The following is a 24,410-nucleotide window of genomic DNA, read 5'->3' on the forward strand; positions in this document are numbered from 1 at the left end:
GCAATACTTATATCAGACAAACTAGATTTTAAACCAAAGACTGTAAAAAGACATAAAGAAGGGCACTACATCATAATAAAGCAGTCTATCCAACAAGAACATCTAACAGTTGTAAATATTTATGCCCCCAACTTGGGAGCATCCAAAAATATAAATCAATAAATAACAAACAAAAAGGAACTCATTGATAATAATACAATACTAGTAGGGGACATTAACACCCCACTTATAGCAAGAGACACATCATCTAAGCAGAAAATCAACAAGGAAGCAATGGCTTTGAATGACACACTGGATCAGATGGATTTCATGGATACATTCAGAACATTTCATCCTTTATAAAGCAGCAGAATACACAGTCTTTTCAAGCGCACATAGTTACATTCTCCAGAACAGATCAGATACTAGGTCACAAATTAGGCCTCAACAAGTACAAAGGGATTGAGATCACATCATGCATATTTTCCAATCACAACACTATGAAACTTAAAGTCAATCACAAGAAAAAATTTGGAAAGGCCACAAATACATGGACATTAAAGAACATCCTACTAAAGAATGAATGGGTCAACGAAGAAATTAAAAAAGAACTTTAAAAATACATGGAAACAAATGAAACAAATGAAGATGAAAAACCTTTGAGATGCAGCAAAAGTGGTCATAAGAGGGAAGTATATAGCAAGACAGGTCTAACTCAAAAAGCAAGAAAAAATCTCAAATCTGCAACCTAACCTTACACCTAAAAGGAGCTAGAAAAATAACAACAAATGAAGCCTAAAGCCAGCAGAAGGGAAACAAGAAACATTAGCACAGAAATAACTAATACAGAAACAAACAAACAAAAGTATTATACACATTGATGAAACCAGGAGCTGGTTCTTCAAAAGAATTAATAAAATTGATAAATCCTTAGCCAAGTTTATCAAAAAGAAAAGAAAAAGGACATGAATAAATAAAAGTACTAATGAAAGAGAAGAAATCAAAATCACATTGCAGAAATACAAATTATAAGAGAATATTATGAAAAATTATATGCCAACAAATTGGACAACCTGGAAGAAAGGGATAAATTCCTACAAACATATAAACTAGCAAAACTGAAACAGAAAAAAATAGAAAACTTGAACAGACTGATAACCAGCAAAGAAATTGAATCAGTAATCAAAAATCTCCCAACAAACTATGGTTCAGGGCTGAATGGCTTCCCAGGGGAATTCTACCAAACATTTAAAGAAGCGTTAATACCTATTCTTCTCAAACTATTCCAAAAAAAAAAAAAAATAGAAATGGAAGGAAAACTTCCAAACTTATTCTACGAGTTACCATTATCATTATCTTGATTCATTATCCTGATTCCAAATTCAGACAAAGACCCTACTAAAAAAGAGAACTATAGGCCAGTATCTCTGATGAACATGGATGCAAAAATTCTCAACAAAATACTAGCAAACCTAATCCAACGGAACATTAAAAGAGTCATTCACCATGATCAAGTAGGATTTATTCCTGGGTTGCAAGGGGTGGCTCAATATTCACAAACAATCAACCTGATATACCACAATAAATGAAAGGATAAGAACCATATGATCCTCTCAACAGATGCAGAAAAAGCATTTGACAAAGCACAGCACCGAATCTTGACAAAAACCCTCAATAAAGTAGGAATAGAGGGAACAAACCTCAATATCATAAAGGCCACATGTGAAAAACCCACAGCTAATATCATCCACAATGGGGAAAAACTGAAAGCTTTTCCTCTATGGTCAGGAACAAGACACAGATGTCCACTCTGACCACTGTTATTTAACAGAGTACTGGAAGTCCTAGCCTCAGCAATCAGATAACAAAAAGAAATAAAAGTCATCCAAATCTGCAAGGAAGAAGTCAAACTTTCACTATATTCAGACAACATGGTACTCTATGTAGAAAACCCAAAAGACTCCACTAAAAAATTGCTAGAACTGATACACAAATTCAATAAAGTTGCAGGATACAAGTCAATGTACAGTAATCTATTGCATTTCTCTACACCAATAATGAAGCAGCACAAAGATAAATCAAGGAATCCCATTTACAAATGCACCAAAACCATAAAATACCTAGGACTATACTAACCAAAGAAGCAAAAGATCTGTACACTGAAAACTATAAAACACTTATGAAAGAAATTGAAGATGACCCCAGAAAATGGAAAAACATTTCATGCTAATGGATTGGAAGAACAAATATTGTTAAAATGTCTACACTACCCAAAGTAATCTACACATTTCATGCAATCCCTATCAAAATACCAACATTTCTCACAGAGCTAGAACAACAATCCTAAAGTTTGTATGTAACCATAAAAGACCCCAAATAGCCAAAGCAATCTAGAAAAAGAAAAGCAAAGTTGGAGACATCACAATTCTGGACTACAAGTTATATTACAAAGTTGTAGTGATCAAGACACTATGGTACTGGCACAAAAACAGACACATTGATCAATGGAACAGAAGAGAAAATCCCAGTAATGGACCCACAACTGTATAGTCGACTAATCTCCAACAAAGCAGGAAAGAACATCCAAAGGAAAAAAAATACAGTCTCTTCAACAAATGGGTGCTGTGCTTCACCACAGACTCCAGGCACCCAGGCAGGTGTACACAGCCAAATCCCCTGCTGTTGAATTGTCACTCAATGGTGCCCAGAGGGCCTTTGTCCATGAAGAGGCAATATACCCTTTTCCAAATATAATCCAGGAAGGGGAACAGTCTTTCTCAGTGCAACCCAGGGGATCCCCACACCACAGCATCTTGCATGAACCCCATAGGCCATTTATTCTCCCTCTCTCCCTGAAAAGGGCTCCCTCTCCTCTGCGGCACCTGCCTTTTCTCTCCCCCGGTTCAAATCTCCGTATCTCCCGTCTGCCACATTCTCTCCCTCGAAATGTGCAGATTGTTTTCGTAATCCTCAAATCAATTTCCTAGTTGTTCAAAATGATTTGATGTTGATCTAGCTGTGTTCAAGGGACGAGGTAAGCCAGGGTTCCCCTACTACTCCGCCATCTTAACTCCTCCGCCCCAGTCTTCATAGTATTCTTATACTCAATAATAAGTACAAAAAAATGTTCTGAAATATATATTTCAAACATTACTAAATAAATTTATATACTCATAGATTGTCATTTATTCAAGCATTTACTGCTATAAATAAAACCTTTTAATAATCAAAGAATACCCAAAATAATATTGCTTATAGCAGAAATAATGAATAAAAATTTATCAGTAAACTGAAAAACTATTATTTAAATAGATTTATTTAAATCTCTACCACAAAATTCTTCCATCATTAGGTGTACCTATAGCTCTTTAAAGCATACTCCATTTGTGATGCATTCATGTTTTTTACACAATGGTTTTTTTCTTCAATCATTTTCTTTTAAATTAATTTCCCTCAGCTTAAAAATATACTGAAGTTAGTATCATCTCACTTTTTAAAAAAATCTCCCATTAATCCTATTTCTGGCAGCTAAGGCATTATCTTTCCTCTGTCCAAAATTTTCTCAGAAAAGTTTCTATACTTGGTAATTATATATTAACCCATTGCAATTTTGTATCCATTCCTGAAAGTTACTAAAATCCCAAAGATGCAACATCTCTTCAACAGAAGTTTTCAAAATAGTTTTGTTTCCATGATAATTTTTCTTGACCTTTAAAAACATCCTTCATTTTTTTAATCATTCTTTTCTCTTAAACTAAGTGATAATAAGTCATCTCTCTGTTTTTCCTCCTACCTCCTGGAATTAATTCTCTGTTATCTTCATTGGTCCCACTGCTTTGTATCCATAAAATGAAACTGCCCGAAGGCTTTGTTCTTAGCTCTCATACTGATCCCTATACTTTCTTGTGAGTTTGGCTTTAACCATACCCTCAAACCACTCACTACTGAATTTACATCTTAGACCTAGAACATTATTTCTGAATTTTAGTTCTTCATTTCCAATGCCTGGTTGATATCTATATATCAATATACTACCTCAAATAAACATGACCAAACTTAATATTCTACCACAACTCTTCAAATGATGCCATGTTTGTAAACTAAGTTACTTTTTGTCCCAGTTACCGAAGTTCAAAATACCAAAAGAACATTTTCTCACTAATTCTTTTTTCATATTCATATTATTCATATTTCATCAGTTAAAAAAATCCTGTCAAATCGTTACACTGTCTGTCCTTTGATATACAATGTTAATTGTAGGACTGTGAAACCAACACAGACTTGAAATCCCAGCTTCAGGACTGACTATATGTCTGGGATACCGGGTAAAATCTTAAACTTTACTATATTTCATTTTTTTCTGTGAAATAATATCTTTCCACACCAAAGAATATGATGAAGAATAAATATTCTTCAGAAAGTCCTTCCCTATCTAGCCCAAGCCTTCATCCCTTTTGTCCCATGTTACTACTTTATTTTCTTTTATTTAGAAATTAACACGATCTGACATTCTATGCTGGTTTGGTTTGGTTTGGTTTTTTCTGCTTACATGTTTATTTCCTGTGCCTTCCCACTGAACTTTATGAGAGCAGAACCTTTGTTGGTATTATTTACCACTGAGTCCAGAATAATCTCATTCACGTATTAGGTAATCAATACATATTTGGTAAAGGAATGAAGGAATAAAATATATAAAATGCCTATCACAACGACTTTTACTGAGTGTCTGTCCTCTAAACTCTGTCTTCTTTCTTCTTTGCCACTATTGTCTGCCTGTATCAACTCTAATCACACCATTTCTGCCCTACAGTAATTAATTGATCTCTCTGCTCTCATCTGTCTCCTAACCCCCATTAATCTGCTCGCAAAACACTGGATTAATTTCCTTTAAAAAACTTTGTCAATTTTTTTCATAGAGCACCAACTATGGTAGAACCACTCTATTTTCCTCCTCAAATAACTACAATAGATCTTCATTGCATTCATTAAGATGTCTAAACTCCAAGGTTCTTTTCATAGCCCCGCTAACTTCCTATTCATTGCTTAAATGAACATCAGTCATTTTGATTGTCCTTAAAAAAAGTCATGTTAAAAAAATAAAGTGAAGTATGTTCCTACATTTGATTATACCATAATACCCAACTAGAATACATAAATGAAATTCTTCTTTTAGGGCCCAGGTTAAGATACCCAGAATTAAATACTGCCTCATTTTCTATTTCTCTAGAATTTTTAAGTATTATTTCAAAATCATTAATATACTCACTTTTTATAAATAATTGTATGCAGTTATAAAGTTTTCTAACTTTCTAATCTCCATGCAAAATCACTGTTCATTGTTTAGATATACTTTCAAATGTAATCACTATTCAACTGATTTTCCATTCTTCATCAATTGTCAATGCATAGATAGATAGATACATTTAGATATACTTAGAACATATGTTCTGCAACATACTTTTTTTATTTCCTATGTACTTGTACTTTTCTAACACCTGCAGAGCTCATCTCTTTTAAATTTTACATAATTTATCTGCCCTAATACTCATGTCATGAAGCATTTTTTTAAAAATTTTTATCTATCCATTTAAGTATTTTGTAACCTACAACTAGATATCGTTTCTCAATCACTTCTTTCAGCATGTTAAAAAAATCAGGATATAATCATGATTTCAACATGCCATGTCACCAAATTAAGAATTTAATATTTTTATCCACTTCCACTAATATTCCAAATTGTCCTTTAAGGCATTGAAAAAAAAAAAAAAACTACTTCCCAATGGACTAACTCAAATATGGAAAACCTGAAAAAAATTAGAGATCCACGATCTATTAAAAAAACAAGTATTTTTAATCAACAAAATCTTCAAGAACTAAAAAATGAAAATAGCAAGGTGGAAGAATATAAGATTAAATTAAAATATCAATTGTATTTCTATATATTAGTAACAAACAATCCAAAAATGAATTTAAGAAAATAATTCCATTCACAATATCAAAGCAAATAAAATACACAGAAATAAATTTATTTTATTTTATTATGTTATGTTAGTCACCATACATCATTAGTTAGTTTTTTTTTTAAGATTTTATTTATTTATTTGACAGAGAGAGAGAGAGTACAAGCAGGGGGAGGAAGAAGCAGGCTTCCCGCTGAGCAGGGAGCCCAATGTGGGACTCGATCCCAGGACACTGGGATCATGACCTGAAGGCAGACGTTTAACCATCTGAGCCACCCAGGCACCCACATCATTAGTTTTCGATGTAGTGATCCATGATTCATTGTTTTCGTGTAACACCCAGTGCTCCATGCAGTACATGCCCTCCTTAATACCCATCACCGGGCTAACCCATACCCCCACCCCCCTCCCTTCTAAAACCCTCAGTTTGTTTCTCAGAGTCCATAGTCTCTCATGGTTCATCTCTCCCTCCGATTTCCCCCCCTTCATTTTTCCCTTCCTTCTTCTAATGTCCTCCATGCTATTCCTTATGTTCCACAAATAAGTGAAACCATATGATAATTGACTTTCTCTGCTTGACTTCTTTCACTTAGCATAATCTCCTCCAGTCCAATCCATGTTGATGTGAAAGTTGGGTATTCATCCTTTCTGATGGCTGAGTAATATTCCATTATATATATGGACCACATCTTCTTTATTCATTCATCTGTTGAAGGGCATCTCAGCTCTTTCCACAGTTTGGCTATTGCGGACATTGCTGCTATGAACATTGGGGTGTATATGGCCCTTCTTTTCGCTACATCTGTGTCTTTGGGGTAAATACCCAGGAGTACAATTGCTGGGTCACAGAGTAGCTCTATTTTTAATTTTTTGAGGCACCTCCACACTTCCAAAGTGGCTGTACCAACTTGCATTCCCACCAACAGTGTAAGAGGGTTCCCCTTTCTCCACAACCTCTCCAACATTTGTTGTCTTGCCCTGTCAATTTTTGCCATTCTAACTGGTGTAAGGTGGTATCTCAGTGTGGTTTTGATTTGAATTTCCCTGATGGCTAATGATGATAAACATTTTTTTATGTGTCTGTTAGCTATTTGTATGTCTTCTTTGGACAAGTGTCTGTTCATGTCTTCTGTCCATTTTTTGACTTGATTATTTGTTTTTTGGGTGTTGAGTTTGAGAAGTTCTTTATAGATTTTGGATACCAGCCCTTTATCTGTAGTGTCATTTGCAAATATCTTCTCCCATTCTGTGGGTTGCCTCTTTGTTTTGTTGACTGTTTCCTTTGTTGTGCAGAAGCTTTTTATCTTGATGAAGTCCCAAAAGTTCATTTTTGCTTTTGTTTCACTAGCCTTTGGAGATGTATCTTGCAAGAAGTTGCTGTGGGCGATATCAAAGAGGTTACTGCCTATGTTCTCTAGGATTTGGATGGATTCATCTCACATTGGGGTCTTTCATCCATTTTGAGTTTATCTTTGTGTATGGTGTTAGAGAATGGTCAAGTTTCATTCTTCTGCATATAGCTGTCCAATTTTCTCAGCATAATTTATTGAAGAGACTGGTTTTTTTTCCATTGCATATTTTTTCCTGCATTGTTGACGATTATTTGACCATAGACTTGAGTGTCCATATCTGGGCCCTCTATTCTGTTCCATTGGTCTATATGTCTGTTTTTGTGCCAGTACCATGCTGTCTTGGTGATCACTACTTTGTAAAAAACTTGAAATCAGGCAACTTGATGCCCCCAGCTTTGTTTTTCTTTTTCAACATTTCCTTGGCAACCTGGGGTCTCTTCTGATTCCATACAAATTTTAGGATTGTTTGTTCCAGCACTTTGAAAAGTGTCATTGGAATTTTGATCTGGATGGCATTAAATTTTAACAAAATAACTGCAAAACTTGCACAATGAAAACTATAAAACAATGTTGAAAGAATTAAAGAATATCTAAATAAATTGAGAGACAGTTCACATTCAAGATTGAGAATACTCACTATTGTAAAGACGGCAATCTCCACAAACTGATTTATAAATTCAATGGAATCTTTATCACTAACCCAGCAGGAATAATTGCAGAAATCGACAAGCTGATCCTAAAATTCATTTGTAAATGCAAGGGACCCTGAATAGCCAAAGCAATATTGAAAAAAAGAGCAAAGTTGGAGGACTCACACTTCCCTATTTCAAAACTTAACTACAAAGCACCTACAATAATCAGACTGGGTGCTACTGGCATAAGGATAAAATATATAGACCATTGGAATATAACTGAGAATCCAGAAATTAACCTTACATTTTATGGCCAACTGGTTTCTGACAAAGATATCTAGACAATTGACCTGGGAAAGAATAGTCTTTTCAACAAATTGGGCTGGTGTAATTGAATATCTACAGGCAAAAAAAAAAAATGAAATTAGACCCTTACTTCACACCACACATAAAAATTCATTCAAAATGAAACACAGTCTAAATTTCAGCAAAATTATAAACTTCTAGGAAAAAACATAGAAAAAATTTTGTGACATTAGGCAGATTTCTTAGATACAACACCAAAAGCATGATCCATAAAAGAAAAAATTCATAACCTGGATGTCTTAAAACTCAAAATTTTTCTGCTCTAAAAGAGAACATCAAGAAAATGAAAAGATGAGCTAGAGGCTGAGAAAAAAATATCTGCAATGCATATATCTGATAAAGGATTTATATCCATATAGCTACTCTTACAACACAATAATAAGACAAACAACCCACTTTCAAAATGAGCAAAAAATTTGTACAGACATTTGACAAATATATATGTATAATTGATAAGCAGATGAAAAATGCTTATCACCATTACTCATTAGGGAAATAAAAATTAAAACCAAAATAAAATACCACTTTATACCTACTAGAATGTCTATAGTGTAAAATACAAAAAAACACTAATTGTTTGAAAGGACATACAGAAACTAAAACCCTCATGCATTTTTGGTTTCTACTGTTTAGAAAGCAATTTAGTTTTTTACAAAATTAAGCATAAACTTACCATACATACCCGCAATTGCACTCCTAAGAATCTACCCAAGAAAAATGAAAACATGTCTACACAAAAACATGTAAGAAGTAGCTGTTCATAACAGCATTATTCATAATAGCAAAAACCGATAATAAGCGAATGAATTAAAAAAATGTAGTATATTCATATAATGGAAAATTACTCAGCAATCAAAATAACTAACTACTGATACATGCTACAACATAAATGAGCCTCAAACACATCACACTAAGTGAATGAAGGCAGCTGCATAAGACTGTGTATTGTATGACTTGATTCATATAAAATGTTTAGAAAAGCAAATGTATAGAAACGGAAACCAGACCAATGGTACCTAAGACTGAGGTTGGGAGTCAAGATTAACTACAAATGGGAAAGAGGGAAACTTTTGGAATGGTGAAAATTTCTAACACTGGAATGTGGAGATGGTTATACAACACCATTAATTTACTAAAATCATTAAATCACATATATAAAATGAATGAATTTTACAGTATATAAGCTATACATCCTCAAAGCTATTAAGACATCATAGAAATCAAAAAATATATTTGTTTCTCTACAATTTGATATTTTTATGCTCAGCATTTTTTATGCAGTAGGCATATAAGCCTCTATAAATTCTCAGATATAAGATATTACTAATGTGTTCACTAGTTTATTAAATTTTAGATAAATGATACAGTATATATTAGTTCATATAACTTAGGTTTATCTGAAATGAAACTCTAATGAATCCAGTTACCTTTTTCAAAGCAGGGCAGAAATTAAAGAAAAGTCGGTGGCTATATGCTTTGAATCTTTCAGGAAGATGCCAGTTCTGAATTATTTCTTCATCAGAAATCACATGATGATCCAGTGCTTTGAGAGGCCATATACTGTTGATGAGAACATGTCTATATCCTTTTTTAAGGCTCACTGGACAATCGAACATAGTGAGGGCAATGAGACTTGGACAGGCAGATAACATACATATATTCTTTAATTTTGCAAACCCATTGTCATGAAGATAGAGGAGTTTTAGTTTCTTCAATCCACTCCAAAATTTGGCATCTGGTAGACTCTTTATCTGAAATATTATTAATAACATCTTAAATACAAATATTAATTTTCTATAAGTTACATGGATAATGGAAAAACATTCAACATCTTCTAAAATTCAGTATTTTCCAAAATGGCAAATTTCTCATTAATAAGCCAAAAAAGAATCTCTAATTATCCAATAGTGACTGGAGTAAAAACATAATACACTGTTCATCTAGATTATGTTATCATTGTTAGTATAATTAAATGAATAGACATATATACTTTGTTCAATAAAAATTCCTTTGTAGTAGGCCAATTCTAAAATTTTCTAAACATAAAGAATTAAGGAGCCATATCAATGTGATACACCACATTAACAAAAATGAAGGATAGGGCGCCTGGGTGGCTCAGTTGGTTAAGCGACTGCCTTCGGCTCAGGTCATGATCCTGGAGTCCCGGGATCGAGTCCCGCATCGGGCTCCCTGCTCGGCAGGGAGTCTGCTTCTCCCTCTGACCCTCCTCCCTCTCATGCTCTCTGTATCTCATTCTCTCTGTCTCAAATAAATAAATAAAATCTTTTAAAAAAAAAATGAAGGATAAAAGTCATATGATCATCTCAATAGACAGAGAAAAGGAATTTGACAAAATTCAACATTTACTCATGATAAAAACTCTCAACAAGTAGGTACAGAAGGAATGTACCTCAACATAATAAAGGCCATATATGACAAGCCCACAGCTAACATCATATTCAGTGATGAAAATTGAAAGCTTTTCCTCTAAGATCAGGAACAAGGCAAAGATGTCCACTCTTTCCACTTTTGTTCAACACAATATTAAAAGTTCCAGCCAGAGTAATTAATCAAGGAAAAGAAACAAAAGGAATGCAAATCAGAAAGGAAGTAACAAAACTGTCAGCATTTGCAGATGACATATTATATACAGAAAATCCTAAAGACTTCACCAAAAAATTCTTACAACTAATAAATCAATTAGTAAAGTTGCGGGATACAAAATCAAAATACAAATATATGCTGCATTTCTATACACTAATAATAAGCTATAAGAGAAATTAAGAACACAATCCCATTCAAAACTGCAGCAAAAAGAGAAAATACCTAGAATGAATTTACCAAGGAGGTGAAAGATCTGCACACTGAAAACTATGAGACATGGATAAAAGAAAGAGGAACAGACAAATAAATGGAAAGATATTCCATGCTCTGGATTGAGAGAATAAATGTTAAAATGATATTACCCAAAACAATCTACATATTCAGTGTAATCCCTTCTAAATTCCAAAGGCATTTTTCACAGAAATAGAAAAAAGAATCCCAAAATGTATATGGAAACACAGAAGATCCCAAATAGCCAAAGCAATCCTGAAAGAGAATAAAGCTGGAGGCATCATGCGCCGTGATTTTTAAACTATATTACAAACGTATAGTAATCAAAACAGTATGGTATTGGCATAAAAACAGACACAAAGATCAATGTAACAGAACTCAGAGACCGGAAATAAACCCATGTATAGATGGTCAGTTGATTTATGATGGCGTCAAGAATATACAATGGGGGGGGAAAAAAAGAATATACAATGAGGAAAAGGCAGTGTCTTCACAAATTTGCATATCATCCTTGCACAGGAACCATGCTAATCTTCTCTGTATCATTCCATATTTAGTATATATGCTGCCAAAGCAAGCACAAGGGCAGTCTCTTCAATAAATGGTGTTGGGAAAACTGGACAGCAACATGTAAAAAAAAAAAAAAGTCATAAAACTGGACCTCTATCTTACACCATACACAAAAATTAGCTCAAAATGGATTGAAGTGTAAAACCTAAGACCTGAAACTATAAAACTCCTAAAAGAAAACATAGGCAATACACTCCTTCACAATAGCCTTGGTGGTGATTTTTGGTTTTGACACAAAAAGCAAAGGACACAAAAGCAAAAATACATCAGGTAAAAATACATCAAACTAAGAAGCTTCTGCACAGCAAAGGAAATCATCAAAAAAAAAAAAATGAAAAGGCAAGCTACTGAATTAAAGAAAATATTTGCAAATCATATATGTAATAAGGGGATAATATCCAAAATATATAAAGAACTCATACAACCCAATACCAAAATAAAATCCAATTAAAAATGGGCAGTGAATCTGAATAGACATTTCCTAAAGAAAACATCCAGATGGCCAACATGGTACATGAAGAGATGCTCACTATCAAGAATCAAAACAAACAGGGAAATACACATCAAAACCACAATGAGATATCACGTCACACCTGCTAGAATGGCCACTGTCCAAAGGACAGGAAATAACAAGTGTTTGCAAGGATGTGGAGGAAAAGGAACCCTATGCACTGTTAATGGGAATATAAATTGGTACAATCACTGTGGAAAACAGTATGGAGGTTCCTCAGAAAAATAAAAATAAAACTACCATATGATCCAACAATTCTACTTCTCAGTATTTATCTGAAGACAAGGAAAACACTGACTCAAAAAGATATATGTACCCCTCATATTCATTCTAGCATAATTTACGATAGCTAAGATATGAAAGCAGCCTAAGTGTCTACCGATGGAGGAATGAATAAAGAAAATGTGCTATATATATATATACATATATATATATGTATATACACAATCATCATGTTGTACAGATGAATTTAATATGTTGTATGTCAATTATGTCATTAAAAAAATTTAAAAGTCCAGAGCATTTTTAATCCACACCATTAATTTAAGAAGTAAAATATACCAAATCACACAGTTTTTACATATTTCTAACTCAAAATTTTGTTTAAATTTAAAAATTTTTAAAGTAATCTTCACATCCAATGTGGGGATCAAACTCATGATCCAAAGATCAAGAATCACTTGCTCCACCGACTGAGCCAGCCAGGTACCCCTTTAATTTTAAATTTTGTATTTACATATATTCTATTTATTTTTAAATTTTTGTTTATATTTTATATAAAAATTGGGAGGTATATTGGGATACATAGCATAAGTGTTTTTAAATATTAATTTCATTTATATGCAAATATCTAAAATGTCTATTGCTTACCTGATTTCCATGGAGATCAAGTTTGACTAATTTTATACAACTCTGAAGTGGACGAATATCTGTAATAAAATTGTTTGAGAAGATGCATACTCTAAGAGAGATACAGGATTGCAAATTTTCCATAGATTTTAAATGAAGGCCACTGAACTTCACAAAAACAAAATCTTTTTGATCTTCTATCATGTTTTCATTGTAGTGACTCCATTCTTCATGACTGGTGAGCTCTTCTGTTATTGTTCCATGAAACATCTAGAAAAAATGGGAAATAGCTTAGAAAAGGTTTTTTAACTTCCAAAAATAAATCTGAAAACAAACAAAAAAACTGCTATAGCCAGTGAGAATACAATGGGTAAAAAAGTTAAACGATCTAATTTGTAAGTGAAATCTAAAAAAGAATAAAGCAACAAAAAAAGCAGAATTAAGACCTATAAATCAGAGAATAAACTGATAGTTGCCAGACAATAGGGGGTTGGGCAAAGTAGGTGAAGGGGAGAAGGAGATACAGGCCTCCAGTTATGGAATGAGTAAGTCACAGTATAAAAGACACAGCATAAGGAATACAGTCAATGATACTGTAATAGTGATGTAATGGTACAGAGTAGCTACATATGTGGTGAACATAGCATAATGTATAAAACTGTTAAATCACTAAGTTGTATACCTGAAACTAATGTAACATCATATATCAACTATACTCAAATAAAAAAAATTCAAAAAAATTAATTCCCATAAAACCTTCTAATTCAAAGCATTTTGAAAGTATGAAATTTATATAACTACAAATCAAAAATGTTATCATTGCCCTTGCCAATCAACTAATCAGTAAAAGGAAAAAAAAAATTTCCTTTTTCCTAGAGTACTTAGAGAACATGGAATTTGGTGAAACAGTTAAGAGAAAAACATCTAGGCAAGAAAACTAAAACAAAGAAAATTACACTTTTTATACCTTGTATAATAATTCTGGTTAAAACATTCTGCTAAATAAAGAAATGCACTGAATGATAAACTTCTAAGTCAGGATAGTGCTAACATTTGTGTAAGAGGCTGAAAAATGTAGCTAAATGAAATTAAGGCACAATACCGGATTTCAACTGTTACAAATTTCTTAAAAAGACAATTTGCAATCACATTATTTATTTCTATGTTCAATGCAACTAGGTAATTAAGATCTGGAATTCTAACAGTTTTAAAATTTGATTAATTTAATTTTATGTAAAATTTCTGGATCAAGCTCTTTAATATAATTTTACATAGTATTTCTCATATATTTGAAATCTCCCTTACTGTAGGTACTTCTAGCTTTCACAAAACACAGTCACCCAGTGATAGTTTAGAAGAGAATATCTGAACTCAAGTGGCCTATCTGAAAGCATTTAGTAAGATTAACTATCTTCCCTATTGGAAGAATCTCTCCCATGTGGAAGTAAACTAGGTCAGCATAATCCAAGTAAAAATAAATGTGGAAATCCAGATAAACCCTTACACTCTTTCAAGAGATTAGCTACTTTTTATATCCTACCCAAGGCCTAGAACTGTAATCCTCAAACTCTTAAGTACCATCTAAGGAATTAAACAGAAAGCAGATTCCTAGGTCCCATATCATATCTACATTATCAGAGTCTCTGGGCTGAGGGCCAAGGAATATGTAATTGAGCATGCACCTGGGTAAGTCATGGTCATCTTGAGAAAAACTAGTCTAAACTATAAGTAAAACAGTCTTCCAAATATAAAGACCCTCATATGAAATAAACAGATGTGAATGAATCTTTACAAACTTACCAAGCTCTATAGGTCCTGAAATGAAAAGCAATGTATAAAATGTATCCCATCATTTGGACTTCCTATTTAGAAAAGACCTTAAGTCTTTCCTCAGGCTCTCCTTTGAGAAACCTATTTTTTCCATTTTGGCCTAATACAGGCAAACTCTGGTTTATAACAGGGTTTATGAAAGCCCATATCTCAGGCATAAATCAGGATGTTTCAAGACGCTTAATGACTGACCCACCCAGGTGCCCCTAGACTTTATTTTTTAGAGCTATTTAGATCAATATTTACAATAGCCAAGACATGTAAGCAGCCTAAGTGTCTACTGATGGAGGAATGAATAAAGAAATGAAAAACTGAAAGTACACAGAGATCCCATATACATCCTCATTGTCAGTTCCCCCTATTAAAATCTTGCATTAGTGTTGTATATTTGTTTAATTAATGATCCAATCTTAATACATTATTATTAACTAATTATTATTAACTAATACATTATTACTAACTAAAGTTAAAGAGTTTTAGATCATAGCTCATAGCAAAATCTCTAGACAAACAAAACACATCAACATGGAACAGCGGAGAGATCCCATTTCCTCACATAAAGCTGAAGCTGACTTTACATCTTCTGTCAATGCACTGGTACGTGTGTGTGTGTGTGTGTGTGTGTGTGTGTGTGTGTATAGACAGTGACATATAGATAGATGAACTATTTTTTCAAGCATTCATTGTTCACACAGATTATTCCATCTCTAATAGTTTATTTTGATATTTCTTTATTTCTTTGTAGAAGATATAATCTTCTAGCATTTATTTTCACGGATTCTAAATAGTGTTACTAACTATAATTACTGTCTATAAACTTATCACAAGCAATGAAAGATTTTTATTTTAAACTCTTTTGTATTAATATGACTCATATGTCACTTGAACATGATGTCAATAATCTACCACTGGTATTCAAAAGTAGAATTTTTTTCTATTTCCTTCATTGATTTCAGACATAATAGATAATCTGATTATAATGAAAGGTTCTGCAATTATTTAAGCATTCTAACTTTAGCTATTAATTAATCAATCTTGTTACTCTGTGAAGTTCACAGACTGTTTTGTGAAGTTAACTGATACTGATACATAAGATAACATTGCCCTCTTCCTCAAAATGCTTAAATATGTTCCAAATAATTTTTTAATAATACCTAGTGAGTGAGTTAGTGTGATTAGTATTACTGCCTCACTTGAAAACTTTTTCTTGCAGATAAGACTTATAGTCTGAGGAAGAAGAGAATTATTATGTCACACAAATCCAAATTGGAGATAATCTTCATGATAGTACTTAAGTGAATATCTTTTTATTCATTTTGGACAACTACTTCCTAGTTTTATTTAAAAAGATGCAATTACAGACATATAAAAAATCTGCAATATTAAATACCAAAATGATTAGGGAATTAAAATTTCATGGCTTCAGAATTTTAAAAATATCCAGGTTGCCTAATTATTTTATGTTTAAATGCGAACTCCATGAAAACAATAAAATTAACTATGTGATGAAGTAAAATATAATTGTTGAAATATTAACTTTTTAATTCAATAATTAGAATTCTAAACAGTTAACAATAATGGATTCTTAGTTAATGAAATATGCTGAACTTTGCTATGCTGAACTCTGCTATTAAGGATGTTATATTTATTTCTCTCTTGGTGTAACCCTCTTCAGCAAATCATTGTCTAATTAACTCTTAGTCATTTACATTCCTGTACCATGCCTACATGGCCAATTTAGAAATTATATGTTTATATGTTATATAATTTAATTGTTGTCTTTCCAATTAAATTACATACACCCTGAGGTGAGGGCACTTGTTCTGCAGTTTTCATAATTTAGCATGAGACCTAGAACTGAATCATGTTTCAATAAATATGGCTACTTTTTACTTTCCTCAGAGAAACAGTAAATTTAGAGGAATAAAAAAATTAAGATTTCTATTCCTGAATAATCAATGGGTCAAAGAAGAAATCAAAGTGAAATTTAAAAAAAAAACAAAACTGGAAACAATTGATAATAGAAACACAACATACCAACACTTATAGAATGCAGCAAAAGCAATTATAACCAGAAGTTTTATGTGATCAATGCATCCATTTAAAAAAATCTCAAGAAAGCTAACTTCTTACCTCTAGGAACTAGAGAAAAAACAACAAACTATACCCAAGTTAGCAGAAGGAAAGAAATAAAAAAGATCAGAGCAAAAATAAATGAAATAAAAGAAAACAAGAAAAGATCAACAAAACTAAGGGTTGGGTTTTGAAAGAATAAACAAAATTGGCCACCTTTAGCTAGATTTAACAACAACGACCACCAAAAAAAACTTGAGAGGACCCAAATAAATAAAGTTAGAAATAAAAGAGAAGACATTGTAACTGGTATCAAATAAATACAAAGAATCATGAGAATACTATGAAAAATGATACACCAACAAATTGAACAACCTAGGAGAAACGGATAAATTCCTAGAAACATACAGTCTACTAAGACTTATTCATGAAGAAAAAGAACATCTGAACAGACGAATTACTAGTAAGGAGATTCAATCAATAATTAAAAACCTCCTGACAAAGAACAGATCAGCCACAGAGAGCTTAATTGGCAGATTCTATCAAACATTTAAAGAAGAATGAATGCCAGTCCTTCTCAAACTCTCCCAAAAAGTTGAACAGGAGAAAACACTTCCATATTATTTTACAAGGCCATCATTACCCTGATAGCAAAGCCAGATAAGGATACTAAAGAAAAGAAAAATACAAGCCAATATCCCTAATGAATATACATGCAAAAATTCTGAACAAAATCTAGCAAATCAAATTCAACCCCATTTAAAAAAAATCATATACCATGATCAAGTGGGATTTATCCCTGGGATGCAAGAATGGTTCAACAACACAAATCAATCAGTGCAATATATCTTATCAATGGTACAAAAGACAAAAATCATAGGATCATCTCAATAGATGCAGAAAAAGCATTTGATAAATCAAATCCTTACATGATGAAAACTCTAAACAAAGAGGGTATAAAAGGATTACAATTCAACATAACAAAGGCCATATATGATAAGTCAACAGCTAACATTATATTCAAAGGTGAAAGGTTGAAAGCTTTTCCTCTAGGATCAGGAAAAAAGCAAAGGTACCCACTCTCACTATTCCTATTCAACATAAGACTAGAAATCCTAGCTAGAGTGATCAGCTAAGAAAAAGAAACAAAAGGAATCCAAATCAGAAAGGAAGAAGTAAATTTTCTGTTTGCAGATAACATGATATTATATATAGAATATCCTCAAGACTCCATGAAAATTGTTAGAATAAACAAATTCAGTAAAGATGAGGGCACAAAATAAACATACAAAAGTCAGTTTCATTTTATATATACTAACAATGAGGTACCTGAAAAAGAAATAAAGGAATCAATCATCTTATAATAGCATCAAAAAGAATAAAGTACTTAGGAATAAATATAATCAAGGAGGTAAAAGATCTATACACTGAAATCTAGAAGACATTAATTAAAGACACAAATGGAAAGATCCTGTGTTCAGGAATAGTTAATACTCTTAAAATGTCCATTCTATCCTAAGCTATCTACAGATTCAATGCAATTCTTATTAAAATTCAAATGGCATTTTTCAAAGAAATAGGAAAAATAATCCTAAAATGCACATGGGACAATACCAACAACCCAAGAAACTCGACTAGGCAAAACAATCTTGAAAAAGAAAATGAAGCTGGAGGGCTCACACTTCCTGACTTGAAAACATATTACAAATCCACAGTAATCAAAACAGTATGGTACTGGCATAAAAACAGACACACAGACCAATTTAAAAGAATAGAGAGCCCAGAAATAAACCTACCCATATACGGTCAACTAATATTTGACAAGGGAACAAAGAATACGCAATGGGGAAAGGACAATATCTTCAATAAATGGTGTTGAGAAAATTGGATATTCACTGGAAAAAATAATTAAATCTGACCTCTTACACCACTTATAAAAATATCTCAAAATTAACTCAAAAATTAAATCAAAAGACTTAAATATAAAACTGGGAATCATAAAACTCCTAGAAAAAAACATAGGGAAGAAGGTCCTTGACATTGGTCTTGGCAATGATTGTGGGATATGACACCAAAGGCAACAAAAGCAAAAATCAGCAAATAGGGCTACATCACACTAAGAAGCTTCTGCACAGAAAAGAAACAATAAACAGAATGAAGAGGCAAACTATGGAATGGGAGAAAATATTTGCAATTAATCTAATAAGGGGTAGATATTCAAATATAAACGGAACTCATACAAATCAGTAGCAATGATCATCATCATCACTATCATCATCTTCTAATTTTAAAATAGGCAGAGGACTTGAACAGACTTTTTTTTTCCAAAAGAGATATATAAATGCCAACATATATATAAGAAGGTGATCAACACCACTAATCATCAGGGAAATGCAAACAAAACCATAATGAGATACTACTCCATACCTGGTAGAATTTCTTTATTCAAAAAGACAAGAAATAGCACTGGGGAAGATGTGGAGAAGAGGGAACAAATCCTTGCACACTGTTGGTAAGGATGTGAACTGATACAGCCCCTGTGGAAAATAGTATGGAGGTTCCTCAAAAAATTAAAAATGGGACTACCATAGGATCTAGCAATTCCACTTCTGGGTTTATATCGAAAGGAAATGAAATAATTATCTTGAAGAGATATCTGCACTTCCCATGTTCATTACAGCATTATTTACAACAGCCAAGGTATGGAAACAACCTAAGTGCCCATTTACAGATGAACAGTTAAAAAATGTAACAAATGTAATACTTATAGATATATTTTACACAGTACATACATACATGCACAATGGAATAATGTTCAGCCACGAGAAAGAAGGAAATCCTGCCATTTTCTATAATATAGATGGATTTTAAAGGGTAAGTGAAATAAGTCAGAGAAAGACATATACTGTATGATCTCACTTAATGTGCAATCTAAAAAAGTTGAACTCATTTAAACAGAGTAAACTGTTGGTTATCAGGAGTGGCCAAAATGGAGTACAGGAAATGGGGAGGTATCAGTTAAAGATTACGGACTTCCAGATATAAGATGAACAAGTTCTAGAGATATAACATACAACATGGTAACTACAGTTAGCAATACTATATTGTATATTTTGTGCTGGAAAGCTGTTGAGAGTAATACATCCTAAATATTCTCATAACAAAATAAATAAATAAATAGTAATTATATGAGGTGACAGATGTGTTAACTAAGCTTACTGTGATTATCATTTTGTAATATACATGTGTATCAATTTATCATACTGTACACATTAAACTTATACAATGTTATATGTCAATTATATCTCAATAAATCTGGAAAAAAGACTTATAAGTACAAATTACAAAGTATCTCTCATTTACATTGAGATCTATTCTTAATTCCTTGAAATCTTTCCCTTTGAATTCTCTACCACCAATATCCAAATTCCTACAAAAAAGAATGTATATTTTTCATTTATTTATGCTGAATAACAAAGCACCCCAAAATCTATTGGCTTAAAACAACTACCATTTATTTTCTCTCAGGATTCTGTAGGTTGACTTGATTCAACTAGGCAGTTCTTTTCCAAGTGATATTAACTCTAGATTCAGTCTTGTAGGGCTCATCTAAACAGACACCTCCAAGATGACTAATTTACATTTCTGATACACTGGCAAGAACACTGATGGTAGGTTCAGCTGGCATGCTAGGATGTATGGGTCTCTCTCACCATACCATCCCAGGTTCTCTCCACCTACACCAACCTTCACTATGTCATTCTCTCACATGTCTATTTGTGTGTTGCCGTAGTAGTATAGCAAGATTTTCTCCACAGTTGACTCAGAGCCAAAAGAGTATAAAAGCAGAACCTGTCAGGCCTTCTGAAGGGTAAGCCCAACTGGCACAGCTTTACCTCAACCACATTCTACTGGTTAAAGGAAGTTAGTTTGATTTTTGAACTTATTTTTTTGAGCTTATAAGGTAGTTAGAAAAAAAAGAAACAGGGCGCCTGGGTGGCTCAGTCGTTAAGCGTCTGCCTTCGGCTCAGGTCATGATCCCAGGGTCCTGGGATCGAGTCCCACATCGGGCTCCCTACCCGGCGGGAAGCTTGCTTCTCCCTCTCCCACGCCCGCTGCTTGTGTTCCTGCTCTCGCTATCTCTCTCTCTGTCAAATAAATAAATAAAATCTTTAAAAAAAAAAGAAAAAGAAAAAGAAAAAAAAGAAACAAATGTAAGTTGTTCTGAGCTTGGTGACCTCAAGCAACTTATATACCCTCAGTTGTTATGTATCCAACTTATATGCCTCAGTTTCGTCACCTATAAAATGAGGATCGCAATAGAACTAAACAGATATAATTGCTATGAAGACTAAATGAGTTGGCATAAAGACTTTAGAATAGTGTCTGGCACATAACAAGCACTATAAATAAGTGTTACTAAAATAAATCTAGCTCAATTAACAACTCAAGATAGAATGTAGTCTTCAAAAAATAAATTAAGGCACTTTGGGTTTCTGGTCCAGCATATAAGGAGTTTAGAAGTTGTCACACCATTCTAATAAATAAAAAGATGAACAAAATGAAAAATCAGCAACTCTTCTTAGATTCATCAGAAAAGTGAGGGTATAAGGAAAACCACTGAATCAAAAATCAGAGGGATAGCAGGTGGATACAAAGATCCGTAAATTACTGGAGCAGAAATTCACCAGCAGAAACCAGTGCCAGGGTAGGAAACTATGACAAGTAACTAGAGGTAAGTATTGACAACTCAGATTTAGAAACTCCAGTCCTCATCCTTTTGTGAGATAAACATCCAGGAGCCCTACCAGGTCCTCAGAGTGAATACTGGAGAAAAATCTGCTCAGGCACCTGACAGAGAGAAAAGGAATAATTCTGAAATACAACAGACCACCCTGTTCTTCTTAACAAGGCCTGCCCTCAAGAGAATATATTTAACACACAACAAACAACTGAGGTTTTACCAGAGCCTAACTGACAGGGAAGTAGGGAAATATCCAACTATATCTCTATCAAGCCTTCCATTTGGGAGAAAGGAAATACACAATTCCAGCCCACTCAGGCCATCTTGTCTCACCTAAGGTGTAGGAAGGCCAAGAAATACTTGTGAAATTCACAGCCTAGGAAGCACAGCCTCACAGGAACTGAGACCTATCCACACCTACCACCACACCACACACTATTTTACTGGAGTTCTTTTTACCATTACATGATGTCTGGCTTTCAATAAAAAAAAATTACAAGGCATACTAAAAGACAACATACAGCAAGCATAAGACCAGATTCAGATACTACAGGGATGTTGGAATTATCAGACTGAGAATTTAAAACAACTATGATTAATATGCTAAGGACTCTGAAGGAAAAAAGAGACAACAAACAAGAAAAGACAGTGTAAAAAGAAAGATAAAAATTTTTAAAAAGAATCAAAAGAAATGTTAGAGATCCAAACCACTGTAACAGAAATTATTAATACCTTTGATGGCCTCTTTAGTAGACTAGACATGCCTAAGGAAAGCATCTCTGAGCTTGGGAATATGTTAATAGAAACTTTCAAAACCAAAAATCAAAGAGAAAAAAAAAATCACTGAGAAAAGCTGAACAGGATATTCCAGAACTGTGAGACAACTACAAAAAGTATAACATATACATAATAGAAATACCAAAATGAGATGAAAGTGATATAGAAAAAGAAGAAATATTTAAAATAGTAATGATGGAAGAATTTCTGCAAATTAATGTCAGACACCAACCCTCTGATACAAGAAGTTCAGAAAACATCAAACAGGATTAAGGCAAAAAACAAAAAACAACAAAACAAAACAAAACACCAGTGGGGAAACACCTTACCCACAGAGGAGCAAAAGTCAGGATTATATCCAACTTCTCCTAAGAAACCATTCAAGCAAGGAGAGGATGGAGTGAAATATTTACTGTCAAGAAAAAATAACTTACTAACACAAAAATCTATGCCCTGTGAAATTGTCTTTTAAAAAGTGGATTAAAAATAAAGACTCTCAGACAAACAAAAATTGAGGGAATTTGTTGCCAATAGACCTGCCTTGCAAGAAATGTTAGAAGTAGTTTGTTAGAAAGAAAATAATATAGTTCAGAAACTCAGATCTACATAAAGAAAGGAAGAGTAGTGGGGAAGAAACAAGTGAAGATAAAATAAAAAGCCTTTATTCTTCCTGTTCTTAGTTTATCTAACGGGTAACAGTTTGCTCAAATACTAATGGCAAAACTGTATTTGATTATCTGTGTATATATATATATATTTATATATGCATATAAATAAAATGAATGGCAGCAATGATGTAAGAACAAGAGGGAGGAATTAGAAATATCTTGTTCTTAAAAGATATTTACACCACACGTGAAGTAGTATATGTTATTTGAGAGTGGACCTGAGTTATTACAATCTCAAGGGCAACTCATAAAAAAATGAAAAAAAAAAGAAAATAAATATGCTGAGATAAGATAGAAAATGAAATCATTTACAATGCTCAATTAAACCACAAAAGGCAGAAAAGAGTTGAAGGCTAAAATTGGAACAAAAACAAGAGCAATGAATAGAAAACAGTAACACATATAGTAGATATTAATCCAACTATAGAAATAATTGCTTTAAACATCAATGGTCAAAGCACCAACACAAAGACATCGTGGATCAAAGAGTGGATCAAAAAAACATGTCAACTATATGTTGTCTGGGAATTGTACTTTAAATGGACATATGTAAATTAAAAGTAAAGTGACAGAGGTGAATTCTACCAAATATTCAAACAATTAATACCAATCCTTCCTATACTCTTCTAAAAAAGGAGAGGAGAAAACATTTCCAAACTCATATTATGTGGTAAGCATTATCCTGATACCAAAATTAGAAAGGGATACTACAGGGTGCCTGGCTGGCTCAGTTGGTTAAGCGACTGCCTTCGGCTCAGGTCATGATCCTGGAGTCCCAGGATCGAGTTCCGCATTGGGCTCCCCGCTCAGCAGGGAGTCTGCTTCTCCCTCTGACCCTCCCCCCTCTCATGTGCTCTCTCTCTCAAATAAATAAATAAAATCTTAAAAAAAAAAAAAAAAGAAAAAGGACACTACAAAAAAAACAGTCATAGACCAGTATCCCTGATGAACACAGATGCAAAAATCCTCTACAAGATATAAGCAAATCAAGTTCAACAATGCATTAAAAGGATCACACACCATAATGAAGTGGGATTTATGCCTGGTAATAAAGGATAGATCAAAATCCACAGTTCAATACACCACATTAACAAAATGAAGGATAAAAATCGTATGATCATCTTGACAGCTAGAGCAAAAGCACCTGACAAAATTCAACATTCATTTATGATAAACTGAGTATTTTAACAAAGGGTACAGACGGAAAATAACAACATAATAAAGGCCACATATGACAAACCCACAGATAACATCATACACAACA

General features: G+C 33.2%; 1 protein-coding gene and 1 non-coding gene across 2 annotated transcripts in view; both read right to left on the reverse strand.

Annotated features, from left to right (window-relative positions):
- LRRIQ3 (leucine rich repeats and IQ motif containing 3) overlaps nt 1–24,410 on the reverse strand; it is a 191,064-nt gene that overhangs the window by 150,960 nt on the left and 15,694 nt on the right. Inside the window, exons 2-3 of the mRNA XM_021678115.1 lie at nt 13,076–13,324; nt 9,717–10,040 (exon numbers count right to left, since the gene is read on the reverse strand). Coding sequence (XP_021533790.1) covers nt 9,717–10,040; nt 13,076–13,324 — 573 coding nt within the window. The remainder of the gene's footprint in view (nt 1–9,716; nt 10,041–13,075; nt 13,325–24,410) is intronic.
- Nucleotides 11,599–11,705, reverse strand: LOC123324676. Its single transcript, XR_006539953.1, has one exon. It is a non-coding gene; the product is annotated as a U6 spliceosomal RNA (small nuclear RNA).

This window comes from Neomonachus schauinslandi, chromosome 4 (genome assembly GCF_002201575.2).
Source record: "Neomonachus schauinslandi chromosome 4, ASM220157v2, whole genome shotgun sequence".
NCBI classification, from domain to species: domain Eukaryota; kingdom Metazoa; phylum Chordata; class Mammalia; order Carnivora; family Phocidae; genus Neomonachus; species Neomonachus schauinslandi.